Raw genomic sequence first — 16,562 nt, 5'->3', positions numbered from 1 at the left:
TCCTTGATCCCATGTAATATACTTCCCTCACCTTTGGTAAATGACAGCTTGTTCAAGCTACACTGCTGCACTCAGAGGTTTCAAGATGATCATGCACAGGTTTGCCCAATAAGCAGTTTGCTTTCAACTTACTGTAGTAGGAGAAAAATTAAATTAGTTCATTGAGGGAACTATGGTAGTACTTAATCATTATCAAGGGACCAGAATGAGTAAGATTAAAGCCTACTTAATGTACCCCCAAAAAATGACTTTGAGAAACAGTGTCATGGAAGTAAAAACTGTACTGGGGATAAAGGTCATCTAATTCAGTCATAAACTTTGTAAATTCTCTTAGCAATGCATTATCTGTAAGTCTCCCACTGTACGGTAGAAGATGGCCAGTGCTTTACTGCCTACTTAAGGCAAACCATTTCTCTATTTTTATTGTTGTTGTTGTTTATTTTGTTTTAAGACAGGCTCTCTTCTATATAGTTCAACCGAGCATGGAACTCACTTCTTGGTCCAGAATGACCTCCAACTTGTGGTGATCCTCCTGTCTTATCATCCCAAATACTGGGATTATAGGCATGAATGGTCCATTCTCTATCTTTCAGAGACTCAACTGGTAGAAACTTAAAATTATCCTAAAATGCTGTGTTGTGCAAGCCTTCTAGACACAGCCTTTACAATATGAGAGCTATCAGCTGGGTGTGCTGGCACACAGCTATAAACCCAGCCGGATTCCAAATGTGAGCCTACCCTGGGCAATTCAGTAAGTTACAGAGACTTTTTTCAAAATAAAAAAGGGTTCAGTTCAATGAGAAAGCCCTAAATTCAATCCTTAATACACAGTGAGAAAAACAGAGAGGGCAAGATCTGAACCAAGTCCTTCAAGCTCAATATTTAGTTATTTCAATTACTCTTCAATATGATTTTATAGATGCACATTTTGAGAACTACCCTGAACATGCATCAAGTCTTATTGGGATTGTTTTTCAAGCATGGGGCTAGAGGATAATCAAGTAGTGAATAGCCAATTTAGTAAAGTACAACATCACTTATTTGGCAGCCACATTCCACTTAACTCATTTGGAACCTACTCTGCATTGAAAAATATTTGGTACACCTGTGTACTTTTGGGACTGTAAACCCAGGTACCTAGGAGGCAGAGACAGGAGCACTGGTTTGCTTTGGAATTAACCTGAGCAACACAGCAAGATTATTGTTTTAAAAAAAGTGTTTTTAAACCTGTTTCATATTGCTGCAAGGCCACAGATTCCTCCAGGTCTCTTCAGTGTATCCTCCATCCAATAAGAACTTGTTTGATGACTTACTGAAATCCAGAGGTATTTTATTATGTTCTTAATTCATTTTTCTAATGACCATGAAGAATAAAACTTTAAAAAGAATTATCATATCCATATCACATTATAATGATTCTTTCTAGGTTCTTATACCACCAGACTTTTATATATGACCCAAAATTTTTATCCAGAAACATGACTTTGTCTCACACTGTATTTTATAGTTCTTTTTAAAGATGTGACTGAAATTAACCTTCCACTAAGCCTCCGCTATCTTCTTTTTCTCAAAGCAAATTCAGCTATCACTGCTGAAGCTGTTAGTACTAACACTTTTATTTTCATCATTTAAAATTACTGAGGCCAGGGAGATGGCTCAGTGGAATAAGTGCTTCCCTGGCAAGCGCAAGGGCCTGAGTTCAATCCCCGGTTCCACCAAAACAATAAAAATAAAAAATAAAATATAATTACTTAGAGCAGATAATTTTAGTTTTCTTAAGTATTTTGGATTTATATTCTCTTTTACTATAATTCTTTGCTATCAAGGTAATTTTCCCCATTAAGAAAATTTGCCAAATAAACACTAAGGTACTATATTTTGGGCTCTAATATTCCATCAAACTCAAATACTGGATGGTCTTATTTCAAAAATATCTTTTTTTTGGGGGGGAGGATTTTTTTTTTTTTTTTGGCTGGCTCAGACTGCCTTAATGGTGGGTATGGTAAGGCATAGGGAACTGGAAAAAATTATCTTTTAAGAACCTCTAAAGCTGTAAAACTTAATAAACTGTGGTTTATCCATATTACATCTTTATGCCTATGTATCTATTTCTTTTTAATCATTCTTCACAATATTTTTTTGCCAATCTTTTCTCCCAATACTAACACTGAATTGGAGGGTGTCACACTGACATAGAGCTATAACCCCATTACTACTATTAAGTCACTAAGTTGCCCAGGTTGAGTTCCAACATGATCCCCTATCTTAGCCTCATAGAGTGCTGGGAAACAACTCTTTCATTGGCTAGGATAAGGTTCCAGGTAGTAGTTTTTCTAGTTATTTCTCCAATTCACCCAGATATAACTCAATAAAGAACTTGAACACTTACTTGTTGACAGTAGAGAAGTCTCTCACCACCATAGTAACTTGCCTCTATATCATGGAATGGATAAATCCAGAGACTGCTCACTATCAACAAGTCCACTCGGGATCTTTCCTACACCAGTCCCAATCCACAAGTGTCACAGTCCTGGAAAATGCAGTACTTAAAGACTCACCGTGAGTTCTATTACAATCTCCTAGGATTAGAGAGCAGTTTGATGGCTCATTTGAATTAAACTATGTTGGCAAGCTAGCCACCACAAGAACTACCCGTAAAGGTTAGAGGAGATTTACTTTTGACCCTTTCCATATATCCTGGAAATATGAATTAGTTCCTAAATAAGTTAAAAATATTTTATTATACCCTTCAAGTTACATAGTAAATTTCATTATAATTATTATTATTTTTTGGGTGATACCAGGGATCGAACTCAGGACCTTGAACTTGCCAGACAAGGACTTACTTCACTGAGCTATCACCCTGGCCCCATACATAGTAAATTTTATGTAAATTATCTTAATAAAAAGTTGTCTAAAATATTTTTCACTCATTCTAATGGTGATTATGTTATAAAATCCTTTAAAATACTGCTAAACTATGCATCACAAATGCTAATAAAGAGACAAACCAGAACTCTGGACAGCACTGATTAAGCCAGCTACTGGAATGGTAAACACAAACCACTTAAGAGCCAAAGATGACTGCAAATTAAAGGGTCCTCATTCATTAGATAACTCACCAAAACAAAGAAATGAAAATAAACTGAACATGATTTCTAATTGATTTCCTCGAAAAGGCTAAAGTAATCTTGAAATGCCTGGCTACGCATCTAAAACAAAAACATGAATGAAGTCCTCAAGCATGAGCACTTACTCATCATACTCGATACGATAAATAACATCTTCATCAGCAGGAACACAGTCTGAATTAGACGTAGAGGGGGCATTGTCCAATTTATGTGTGTTCTCTTTGGAATTATGATTTACATTTCCATTAGTCCTTTTATAAGAACTGCCATTCTTCACTGGAGTTTTGCCACGTGAATGTCCATCAGAAGCTCTAGTAACACTATGTATATGTGCTTCAAACCAAGCACCAAGGCCGACATCTCTGGCATCCACCAATTCATTTACCTAAAAAAAGTTTAAAATCAGTTATTGAAGCTTAATTTCACCTACTGCTTCAAAAATCTTAATATAACTCATGTTATTTGAGAGCTATCATGGCAAACAACACTGTCAGCTACTCATGTTTAAAGTCATTGAAGACATTAGATCAAAATTATTCTGGATTGTGCTGTATTACAAACCTGTTTTTTTACTAACATGAAAATTAACTTTCCTCCCAATTTCACTCAATGAAATAGACTTAATTACTCCATATTCATGTCTATGCTACACTTTTGAAAACACATTCTTATGTTCCCAAGTCATCGAATAAGAATGTCACTAATGAAAAAACAGGAATTTTAAATTAGGATTGTTAATAACATTCCACTAATTTCTTCAAAATCCTAAGGACAATGTAAATAGTTCAACAGTGAAGTACTAAACAAAAAATAAAATGTGAAACTGAGATTATGCATAAGAAACAAAACGAAGACAAAACATAAAATCACACAGAACACACTTGTTATCCTGGCACTCTCGAAAGCTAAAGCAGGCTTACATGTTCTGAGCCCAGCTTGAGCAAATTAGTGATACTCCGCCTCAAAATAACAATTTTTAATAGGGGATAGGGACATAGCTCAGTGCAAAAGTCCCTCAACTCTTTATACCAAGCAAACAAACAAAAAAGGGGAAAGAAAAAGAGTTTCAATCCCCGGCACCACAGGTTCTGCTGGCCCCATCCCCAGGCCTGGTGGCGCACGCCTGTAATCCCAATACTGGGGAGGCTGAGAACAGGAGGATCACTACAAGTCCAAACTGCATAGGGAGACCCTGTACTAAATATATAATTAAAAGGGGGGGGGCATAAAACAGAAATAGTCAAGACCAATGGATGAGCCAGAACTAAACTATCTAATCTGACAAAAGGAAGGCAGTACGTTAAAACACAGGGTACACATCAGAGAATTAAGTTAAGAAATAGAAGCAAATAAGCTAGGATCATATGTATCACTGGGCTTTCTTAGCATGCACAAAACCCCAGGGTGCTCAATCCTCAGTACCACAAAAAGACAGACTGAACGAGAGAATGGAAAAACAGAAGAAACTAAAAGCAAAAACAGAGGCAGGTTGGGGGGAAAAAAAGTCCCCTAAAAGACTGTACAACATTGATCTAAAAGTTGTAAGTCCTTTCCATACAAAAACAAAGTGAAATCTCTCACCATCTTTTCTTTTTTCTTGTGTGTGTACACACATGTACAGGTGGCAGGGAACTAGGAACTCAGGACCTTTTTATGTTGCTAATTTCATCTCTGGCCCTTTTTACTTTTGGCATTATTCCCAGCTCTTTTCAACTGTTTTGTTTTGTTTGTAGACACTGTCCTACTAAGCTCTTAGGATAGGCTTGAACTTGGAATCCTGGATGGGTACCCCAGGGTGCTAGGATTACAGGTGGGTGCCACCACACCCTCCACACCCTACTTTTTTCTTTAAAAAGCCTTTTAAAAGAAAAACAAATCATCAAAACATGATCATCATCTCATCAAGCTAGCTCTTCACAGCAGACAGTCCACTGAAGGTATGTAATAATTCTGACAGATGGTATAGCTTGGAGAATATATACTGAAAACTAACAGATGTTTAGTTAACTGCCCAGTGAAAGGCCCGATATTATCCAACATTCCTTACTTAGGTTGGCCTGACCCTAATCAAGCTTATTAATTCCTATTTTAAAAGATAAAAAAACAAAGGCACTAAAAAGTTAACTTGCTCTAGGTGACAGGATTTGAAAACATGTTGACCTTAAAATTTACGCTTTTGACATCATACCAAGAAGCTTGGTATAGTGACAGGATAAATAGGAACTTCAAAGGTAAGTGATGGACTTGGAAATAAAAGCACAAAAAACAAAGTTTCCAAATCATGAAAGTGACACAGAAGGTACAGAGTACAGCCAGAATATAACTTTCACTACCAGAAGCACATCTGACTTCAGACAGTATATGTAATGAACATGTACTAATGAAATAGCTTGAAAGACTACCAAACACGAGTATGAAGAGGTTAGGAGAAGAAAAGATCTAAGGGCCAACAAGATCAGGTATGATAAAGTATCAGAGAAAGAACTTGTTACAAACTGCATAAACTAGTTCATGTATTAAACAGACATTAGGTCGCTGCTTCCATACCAGTCACTGACAAATTCAGAGATACTTAATTTCTTGTAGGAAACACAGCTAAGGAAAAAAATAATCAATGTTAAGGTCTATGTTAACTTGAAATAATAAACTGAGGTGGTCACTATTCTGTCACAGAAAATCAAAATGTAGTTTCATATAGCACAACCACATGATAGCAGAGAATTCAGCATATTGTTGATAATAGCAAAAACATATTAAGCAATATAAATGCTTACTGTGCTCCTGACTGTATAGAGCAGTGAAAAGAACTAAGAAATACTGAATTTTGCTATCAAATATAAGAAACTAGCAGGCAGATCTAATACCTAGATACCTCAGTATCTGGCAATACAATTACAAAAAAAAGAAACAAAAATCAACCTAAGAATACTGTTCATGCTCAAATATCACACAGAAAAATTTACTAGTTCATAAAGGAGTGGAACTGATCTACAAAGATAACTGGAAACAAGAAGTACAAGTTTTATTATCCTACTAACTAGAGTCAACTATTCACAGTAATGCACAAACAAGTATTCATACACTATATGGACATACAAAGTATGACTAAATTTAAATGGGCCAAACTGCATATAACAGATTAATGCTCTTTTGTATAGCCTGAGTTTTGATGGTAGTTAAGAAAAAAAATATGTATAATTCACATGAAAAGTATACTGCAATCTAGCAGAAACTAAGAACTGAAGAATTAGCCAGAACACAGTAGCAAAAACGAATAACCATGACAAGAGAGGCAAACAATGTATATGTGAAAGTATCTCAACTGTAAACAGTTTTAGGTTACAGAGGTGACAACAAGATTGAGACGATAAATGCCACTGAAAGAACTGCTTAACATTTCCCAGGAAAAGGATGCAAGACCACAGAGGGAAGCACATGTCTGGCCAGAAGGCAGAAGAAACCAGTGAAGGTACAGTCAAGAACATTTTTTATGTTTTCCATGGAAAAGGAAGGGCACATAGAAGAAAAAAGTCAAGATTAGCTAATCTGAATAATGTTGGTGGGCTATTGGCTATACAGGAATATTGTGGTTTAGATGTGGGGTGTCTCCAAAATTCTTGTGTAGGTGGAAAGTGATTGGATCATGACAGTTCTGTGCTTATCAGTGGCTCATCCACTAGTGAGCTCTGTCGCTGAGTGTGCTATGGCAAGGTGGGACATGATGGGAAGAGGACAAGACCTGGAAGGCCACATACATCTCTGGCCCAGGCTCCTTCCATCTCCCTCTGACTCCTGCAGCCTCACCATGTCTGCAGTGGTCACACTTCAGACTAAAAACATTTGTCAAAATGAACTCCTCCTCCTTTAAGACATAGATGTCGGGGATTATATGAAAAGTGATTAAGGTAGTTGTCTGGTACCAGATCCTCGATGATCAGGCCAGAGTATAGGCTTGGTATGCAGAAGTTAGGTAAGAGAGGTAGACGGACTATGAAGTCAGGATTGGCTGCTTTGTATATGCAAGATAGGCTCACATGACAAGTTGTTGACTATCTCTAGAAATTAGGAAATGCTTTCAATCCCAGCACGAAAAGAACAAAAACAAGAAAACAGCTAACCCTGAGGACAGTCTCTTCCCATCACCAATGTCCCTCATAGATCATAAAATATACAAGATTTATAAATATATGGAGGGGTTGGTTCTGAGCTGAAGAGTCATGAGGGAAAGCCAATCATACAAATCTACACTTAACACTTTCACAGCTGGGCTATAATCACATCTCACTGCCATTTGGCTCTGAACCATAGTGCCACTTTGGCTCAAGCCAGTGAGAATGTGTTAAGAGATGAATTTATTTTTTTAATAAAAAAGTATCAAATTTATTTCATATTTCATTTTTAAATTAGAGCTGTTGGATAATGACTAATTGAAAATGTATCATCAGAGGTACAGTAAACATTAATAAGCTATTAAATGCTATAGTAAATAAAATTACTGGAGCATACATTTAGAAAAGTCATGTTTAATAGTTGACTGTTCTGGTTATAGTTAATAGAAAAATCTTTTAGTCTAGACCTAACTATAGCACATCCTTATTTTAAAATAATTTATCCTGTTCATGCAATTACTATTATGCCCAACCAAATTTTTCCTACTTTTAGGTCTTTACCACTTAGGCAGTATGGCTTACATACTGTTAAGTGGTTAACTCTTTTAGAGCTCCTTAAACAAAAACAGAGTGGTTTCTTTACCTCAACCTGTCTGACCAGAAGTACAGGAGGTCATTACCATGAAAGTTAAAACAAAGAATGGAATAGAAAAACAAGTGTTATCTATATAATGAGCAAATTATCTGATAATACATTTTAACTTGGAATATTAACTTTGACACTTTAACTGTGGAATATTTCAGTTTTAGCAAAGAAAAAAAATGCAATGTATTGCAGTGTTTGGCATTTTTACTGCAAGTTTTAGATCAGCGTTACTCAACAACTCATCTCTAAGAAAGTGGCAGTGTTTATAAGTACAAAAATTATTACATCTAGCAGATGGTACTATACACAGGCAAAACAAGACAGTTTTTTAAAAAATAGGTTTTAAAAAAAAAATGCAGAATGTCTTGATAACCAGTTGTCTGAAAAGCTAAAATCAGAAATAGATGTACTTGTTAATATTACTCTGAAAAAGAATGATTCCAGGAAGTAATGATTTAAAAAGAAACATGTGATTAATATACTGTCTCTTTTAAGCGCAAGCAAACTTTCACTTCAAAGAGGGCAAATTTGACTTTAACATTCTTAAAAGTACAGGACTCTTTTAAACCATTATTGAATAGAATTTAAAAAGTCATTTGTTTCTGCAGGGTATTTGTATTTTAAAACAGGAAAAAAAAAAAAAAGAACATAGGTGAAAAAAATGGCAAATCACTAAGTGAGTGCCAAAGAATTTGTATTACAAGCTGAATATTCCTTTCCTGAAATGCCTGGAACCAGAAAGGTTTTATATGTTTTCACATTTTGGAGTATTTGCATATATGTCAGACATCCTAAAGCAATCATGTTTCCTATAGCCTGAAAAAACGTTTTTAGTGCCTTTGTGTTTTGATCGAGACCCATCAGAGGTCAGCTGTGGAGTTGTCCACTCATGGCACCACATCCATGGGCACAAAGTTTGGGATTCCAGAGTATTCTGGGTTCGGCATCAGGATGCTCAACCAGTATAATCATTACGAATGTATACTAACTGCCAGTGGTCACCAACAAACATCTATGCCCAGGCCTAAAAGTTACTACAGTATCGAGGTCAGATTCCAGAATGATTCTTCTACATGGACAGTAATAACTTCCATAAAGTACAAAGAAACCTTATGGGGCCCTTCCAAAGCTGTGTCATTTCCCAAATGACTTTTTTTTTTTTTTTTTTTTTTGCTTGCATAGCCTGTTCATCTCTTCACTCTTTTTCAGTCTTTAGCTTTTGCAATATTTTCTTGATGTCTTTGTTTCTTCTTTTGTTCCTCCTCCCAAGCTTCAATCATCTTGGCCAATTTCCAGGACAAGACCGCACTTGCTAGGAACAGTGAAGTAAGGACCAAAATAACGGTTGTAAGGAAACCACACAGGTCCTTTGCAGCCCATTCCACTACATATTCCGCCCAAGCCTTTACATCAACATCTCTGTAGTGGTCCTAAGAAAACTTATGCTTGACCAGTGATCTCTAACTGTCCCCAGAGTCAATCAACTTTATAAATGAGCCCTGGCTGGCAGTTGTCTTCTTTGGTTTGAAGGCATGCTCTTCAGAAGTGTAAACTCGCCATATCCAAAGCAGGGAGACGAAGTCCAAGATGAATTTATTGATATCAACCTAGGTACACCCCTTGCAGGTATCTTCCCAAAAGGATTAAAGACATAGTATAGTGACATATGCATACCTATTTCTATAGAACATAATGCTGATTCTTAAATGAGGCCTATCTGCCCATCAACAGAGAAATGGATAGAGAAAATGCAACATTTGCACACAATGGGGTATAACTCTGCCACAAAAAGGATAAACTTATGTGTACGAAAAGATATGCTTTGAGGTTGTAATGTAACATGAAATAAATTTCTTATGAGAAACCCAAAATATAAAACGTAAGATAAAAGGAAGTAGGGAGATCTTTCTCAAATGGGAAGGGGATCAAGAGATGGAGGGAAGCTGGGCATGGCGGCACACACCTGTAATCCCAGCATTCAGCAGGCTGAGGCAGGAGAATTATTGCAAGTTCGAGACCAGCCTGGGCTACAAAGTGAGCTCAAGGCTAGTCTAAGCTTCACAGTGGGACACTGTCTCAAAGACAAAACAAAACAATAGTATCAAACAGCAAATACTGGAGTTTACTCTATGCCAAGTATATTTCTATACATTGGATCAGTAAAAAACACTCCAGCTTGCAGCTAAGCCTGGGTTCAAGCCCTTGACTAAACAGTGTTCCAAGTTATCACATATAACAAAATGAAAAGGATACTGAAAGCCAAGAAGGCCAGCCTAGGCTACACAGCGAGACCCTTGTCTCAAAAGAGGTAGGGAGGTAGTTGAGTGGTGGGGCACTTGCCTCCTAGCATGAGGTCCTGGGTCCAATCCCCGGTATCAAAGAGAAAAAAGTAGTTTCTAAGTGGTTTTTAGTATCACTATGAAGCCAATAAAGCCTAAGTATCAGAAATTCAAAATATAAACAATGAACAAAATCCACAGAGAACATTAAAGAGGGAGATAGAGCTTTTGCAAGTGGAGAAGGGGACCAAGGCATGGATGGGAAGACAAACAGAATTGAGATGTGTCCTGTACACACACCAATTCCCCAAGAGGACTGTCATCGTTATGTAGTGCAAATGCATACTAATAAAAATATAAATTTTTAAAAAGCTCCAACAAGGCTGAGGACAACACTGTCTACTTTTCTATCTCTAATATCTAGCATAAATATAAACCAGATATCCATATATTCTTGAATGAATATAGTGAAATAAGGAATTCTAGGGCTGGCCAGATAGCTCAGGGGATTAAAGTGCCTGCTTAGGCAGATGCAGGGACTGAGGTCCAATCTCAGTGTGCTGTGCTGGCCCTGCCCCCGGGGCATGCTAAACTGGCATTTGAGACTGGGTGTGGTGGCACATACCTGTATTTCCTGAATGTCGGAGGCTGAAAACAGGAGGAGTACGATTTGTATAGTGAGATCCTGTATACCCTGTACTAAATATATATAAAAAAAATTTCTACATGAAAAAGCCACTAGTAAAAATTTTAAATATATATGGCAGCTACTGAACTTCATAAAAAAGCAAACAAATCTGGACTGGCTTCTTTAAACCAGCAAGAAAAGGTTAAATGCAGTAATATTCCTATGTAAGAGGGAACTTTGTAGAATTTAAGAGCCAGGTTCCATCATGCTACTAAATGAGGAAATGGAATCTTATGCTAAAACTGACCTGCAAGTTTATATAACTAAGAAGGAATTTTAACTGGCATTTTGAAACCAGGTTTGCCGAGAAGGCTAAAATTTTGGCCAGGCATAGTGGGATGCGCCTGTGATCCTAGCACTCAAGAGGATGAGGTAGGAGGGTTGCTCCAAATATGAGGCCAGCCTAAGCTACAAAGCGAGTTCAAGGTGAGCCTGAACTACATACTGAAACCCTAGCACACAAAAAAAGCCAAATCTTTTTAAAATCTTCACTATACACTAATATAATTCATAAGAACTACTACATAAAGAAAAAAAGCCAAACATACAAAACACATCTGTAATCCCAGGTAGTCAGGAGACTGAGGCAAAAAGATCATAAATTTGAAGCTAGGCTTGGGCAGTTTAGTGAGATCCTGACTCAAAATGGAATACAGGGCTAGGAATGTAGCTTATTGGTATAGTGCTTGCCTGGCAGGCAGAAAGCCTTGCACTCATTTCAAAAAGTTCAGGTTTGGTAGTTGATAACCAAAACACTAAACTAAAAAACAAAGTGCTGGGGAGATAGCTTGGCAGTCTAAGCACCTGCCTGGCAAGCACAAGGACTGGGGTTCCATCCCCAGTACCATATGCCATGCTGGCCCCAGAACCCTGGGCATACCATGCCAGCCACCAAAACCAGGCGTGGTGATGTATGCCTGTAATCCCAGCACTGGGGGAGCTGAGACAGGAGAATCGCTACAAGTCCAAACTGCATAGTGAGACCATATACCAAATAAATAAATAAATTTAAAAGATAATAAAAAGCAAAGATCCACTGAAGAAACTAATTTCCCATGGTGCTTTCTTGAAGTACTATGGGGGAAGACCAATAAGAAGTTTGGGGGTTTGTATATGTACATGTTATTTCCTTGCTCTGCTAAAGTCTCTTGACACCCTAGAAACAAGCAGCAAGACACACTTAGAGCCCAGATCCAGACAAATGGCTCATTATAGGACTAAGACAAGAAATATACATGACCCTGAAACCTATCTCATCTCATCTCATCTCTCCTCCTCCCTGTCCCTCTCCCTCTCTCGTAGTATGTACTAGAAATTCAAAGTAGGGGGCCTTTGTATGGAGCTTCATTTGTAGCTCCTTTTTGATTTATGGTGATGGCCCCCAACTAGTAATCCCCCTGCCTCAGCCTCTCTAAGCTGCTGGGATCACAGGTTTATACCAAAGCACCCATCTGGGCCTGTAGCACAAGAATCGCGAGTTCGAGCCTAGCCCGTATAACTTAGTGAGTCTCTGTCTGAAAATAACAAAGGGCTGGGAGGTGTTGCTCAGTGCAAAGGCCCTGGTTTCAATTCCTAGTACTGCCAAAAGGGATGGAGTAGGAGTGGTGGAACACTCCTACAATCCCAGCACTTGGGAGACTGAGGCAGGAGGATCAGGAGGCCAACCAGGGCTACACAGTGAGTTCAAGATCAGAACAGATTGCACAAACAGCACAACCCTAATTCAAAAACAAGCAAACAAACAAAAAAATAGGGATGGGGGAGTTGATGGAACATGCAGAAGGGACACAAGAATCAAGTATAAAAGCTTCCAAAGGCCAAAACTTGAACAATTTGAGCATCTCTCCATACTGATAAAAATAAGTGAATGGAGAAAAGACATCTCCCACATGGAAGAATTTTTGGATTTCTATAGAGACTTTGCCCTCACAGTAGTAAAGGCATAGGTTTCTCCTCTCTGAAGTGTTGATGGCATGGTTCTGTTCCTCTCAAAGAGTATAGTATGGGATGTGGGCAAGGTGCACGGGACTGGACAAGCCCCACTTTAGTCAAGGTTAACGGTGTTCAGTTCCTACTGATGGGGTTAGATTTAGCAAACAGAATGCTGACAGCACCTGCCCTAAGTGTGATGCAATGAAAATAGCACTTCACCTTTGTAATCTTCCTGCCCAAAATACAGAACAATGAGGAAGACAGATAGAACTTAATGGGAAAAGCTTTTTCAAATACCTTACCAATCCTCAAAACTTCCATGAAAATCACAAACAAGTCTAAGAAACAAACTCACTGTCAAGAGGAACTTCAAGCAATGTAACAAATGCAATACGATATCCTGGGTGAGATTTTTGGAACAGAAAAAGACAGTAAAAGCTAAGAAAATATGGTTCAATAATTACAACAAATGTATCATACCAACATAAGACATAAATAGGAGACTGAGTGTGGTATATCTGGGAACTCCACCATCTTCCCAATTTTGCTATAAATCTGAAACCATTTTAAAATAAGTATTAAAAGTAACAATGTGAAGGGCCAGCCAAATAGCTCAGCAGATTAAAGTGCCTGCAAGCAGGTGCAGGGACCAGGGGTTCAATCCCTGGGCCTGCCGTGCTGGGCACCACCCCCGGGGCACACTGAGATAGTGATTGAGACTGGGCATGGTGGCACACACCTATAATCCCAGCTCTTGGGAGGATGTAAACAGGTAGATCACTAATGAACACCCTGTAGACCCTTCCCTAAAATACAAAATAATAATAATCATAATTAAAATAAAAGTAACAATGTGAAAAAATAATGTAGAGTACTGTAATACTACACATGATGTGAACATGGGTTATCTCCTCTTAAGTCTGTGTTGGAGTTTAATCTCCACTGTGACATACTAGGAAGGTAGATACTTCAACACATGCAATATACTTATAGTTGCAACTACTCAAACAGCTGAGGCAGGAGGACTGCTAGAGCCTACCTGCCCAGGCCAGACAACATAAATATACTCCATCTCTTAAAAACAATGTATGTAAATAAAGCTGGCTGTGGTGGTTCACACCTGTAGTACCAGCTACTCATGAGGCAGAGGCAGAAGGATGTAAGTTCAAAGCAAGTCTGGGCAACTTATTTCAAAATCAAATATAAAGGCAAAAGGATGTAGTTCATGCCTAGCATGTGCAAGGCGCTGGGTTCAATCCACAGCACGGCAGTAGATAACGATGTACAGACTTACTTATAAAAAGAGAAAAACTGAACACACCACCTGTCTCTTCCCCCATGCCACCTTGAGACTGCCAGCAAAAGGAGTCATCAGATGCAGTCCTCACCCTTCAACCAGAAGTGAGCCAAAGTATTCTACTTTTTGTATATGTGACATTATATTAGCAAGAAAAAAGACTATTACATGAATCTATGATATGAAATGAATAGGTGACACAGACAAATGGCACAGTGGCTTTTAGTGCTTAAGCAGCAGTGTAACTAACGTAAGTGGTCCTTTTAAAAACTCCACAAAAGAAGGAATCACAGCTCTTTCTCACTCAGGAGTGAGTGGCCTCAGGACTTGAGACACCTGCACCACTGTGGGTTCTCAATGAAATACTTGCTGAACAGGAGAAGGGAGGGAAGGAAGGCAAGCATGCCACATGAAGCACTGTTCTTGTTCAGTGACAGCAAACCTTTAGAGACAAGTGCCCAAACTGCATCCCAAAACCCACTTATTTATCACAAAATGTCAACATTGCAATTAAATGCCAACAGAAAAAAAATTTGTACATTAACATCTTTTGTCTTAATAGAAAACGAAGTAGTATGTGCCACAGGTTTGCCACCACTGTCTGGCTTGTATCTATTAATTCCCTTTATTGTTGTAAATTCTCTCCACTACTACTTGATTACAGTAAGAAAACTATTATCAAGGCACTAGGTTTGAAAACGAATACTGTTGGTTTTTTTTGGTAGAACCGAGGATTGAACTCAGGCCTTTGCCACTTGCCAGGAAAGCGCTTATTCCACTGAGTCATCTCCCTGGCCCCCCCAAAACAAATATTGTTATAAAAAAATTCCCAGCTTTCCTAGGTACCCATAAGTAACTGCCTTCTCTTCCAAAAAGATAATAACAGCAGCATTAGCATTAACTGCCTCCTGTGTTCACCTGGAATGCCTCATATTTTATTTTTCTCCATGATGCCAAGCATGGTCTAACCTGTTGATCAATTTCATGTGTTTCTCTTACCAGGGATTTCTTAACCCAAGAATAAAGTTAAATTTGTACTTAGATACAAAAACAAAACAAAAAAACCCTTTAAATTAGGAAGTTTTTCTTTAGTTTATGAAAACAATAAATGCCCAGTTCCACTAGAAATAAATAAATCTTACTGAAACATTTCCTAATAACGAAATAACTGCACATTCTCACAAACCATATTTGGTAAAGGTATTAATTTTAATATATAGTCATAATTCTATTCATTGTTAACTCAGCTTTTCATCAATGCTGGGAGGCTGCTGTACTTTTCTCATTTTTTTTTTTTTTGGCAGAACCGGGGATTGAACTCAGACCCTTATGCTTGCCAAGGAAGTGCTTATTCTAGTAAGCCATCTCCCCAGCCCTCTCATGTTTTAATATTAGTGTTAAACTAAATTTATAAACCAACAGGAAGCTTTTCTTCCTTCTTTATGCTGTGGATCAATGTAGGTAACATCAAAATTATATATTACTTATAGATTTAAACAGCTCATCAATGTAGCTTTTTGTTGAGATAAACCCCTTAAGCTAGTTTTCTTAAATTCTCCCATTTAGAACAGATATTTTTATTTTTCCACAAATCCAAAATTGCTGTGCCTCTATCTGCATTTTCTTAATTCATTCTACCTACCAATTTTTTTTTTTTTTGGGGGGGACAGGGGGAGTACTGGAAACTGAACTCAAGAACCTTGAGCTTGCCAGGCAGGCACTATATTCACCAATTTTTAATCTTGAAAACACTTTGAAAAATGGAGTCTAGGTGCCAATTTATCCCAACTGATTAAAGGAAAATAGGAAAATGGATCACACAGACAGGAAAAAGGCAGTGTGGTGGCACGTGCCTAGAATCCCATCACTCTCAAAATTAAGGTAGGAGTATTACCCTGAGTTAAGGGCCTGTCTTGGATACGTAGTGAGTTCACGGATGGTGTCTGAACCATACTAAGACCTTGTCTCAAACAAAAAATAAACAAAAGTAAACACAGAAAAGGATGAAACAAAATTGCCAATTTCTTAAAGTAGGATTTGAAAAAGTTACTACATACAAAAGCCTTTGTATTTCTGTGTATCAGTAAATAAAGTACATTTATTTAGTACAGGGTCTCACTATGCACTTCCAACTCATAGTGATTCTCCTGCCTCAGCCTCCCCAGCACTGAAATAACAGGCATGCGCCACCATGCCCGGTTTTGGTGGCTGGTACAGCGTGCCTGGGGTTCCAGGGCAAGCATGCCATGTGGTACCAGGGATCAAACCCAGGTTTTCGTGCTTGCTAGGCAGGCACTTAGACTGCCAAGCTATCGTCCCAGCCCTAAAGTACTACTTTAAATGATGGCCTTTTATAATAACATCAACAAAGCTATCAGAAGTAAACTACACAAAGCATATAAAAAAAGTACTCATTAAGATCAAAGATTTAAATTAATGCAGTGCTCTATCATGTTCATGAATTAAAAGAGTATTGTAAA

The 16,562-nt window shown here is 38.0% G+C and overlaps 1 protein-coding gene across 1 annotated transcript in view; it reads right to left on the bottom strand.

Moving 5' to 3' along the window:
* Uhrf2 (ubiquitin like with PHD and ring finger domains 2) overlaps nucleotides 1-16,562 on the bottom strand; it is a 78,450-nt gene that overhangs the window by 53,177 nt on the left and 8,711 nt on the right. The window contains exons 2-3 of the mRNA XM_004631733.2: nucleotides 10,791-10,813; nucleotides 3,257-3,516 (exon numbers count right to left, since the gene is read on the bottom strand). Coding sequence (XP_004631790.1) covers nucleotides 3,257-3,516; nucleotides 10,791-10,813 — 283 coding nt within the window. The remainder of the gene's footprint in view (nucleotides 1-3,256; nucleotides 3,517-10,790; nucleotides 10,814-16,562) is intronic.

Source organism: Octodon degus, unplaced genomic scaffold (assembly GCF_000260255.1).
Source record: "Octodon degus isolate 3935 unplaced genomic scaffold, OctDeg1.0 scaffold00044, whole genome shotgun sequence".
Lineage (NCBI taxonomy): Eukaryota > Metazoa > Chordata > Mammalia > Rodentia > Octodontidae > Octodon > Octodon degus.
Note: the sequence above shows the minus strand (reverse complement) of the source record. Positions and strands in the feature narration are given on the sequence as shown.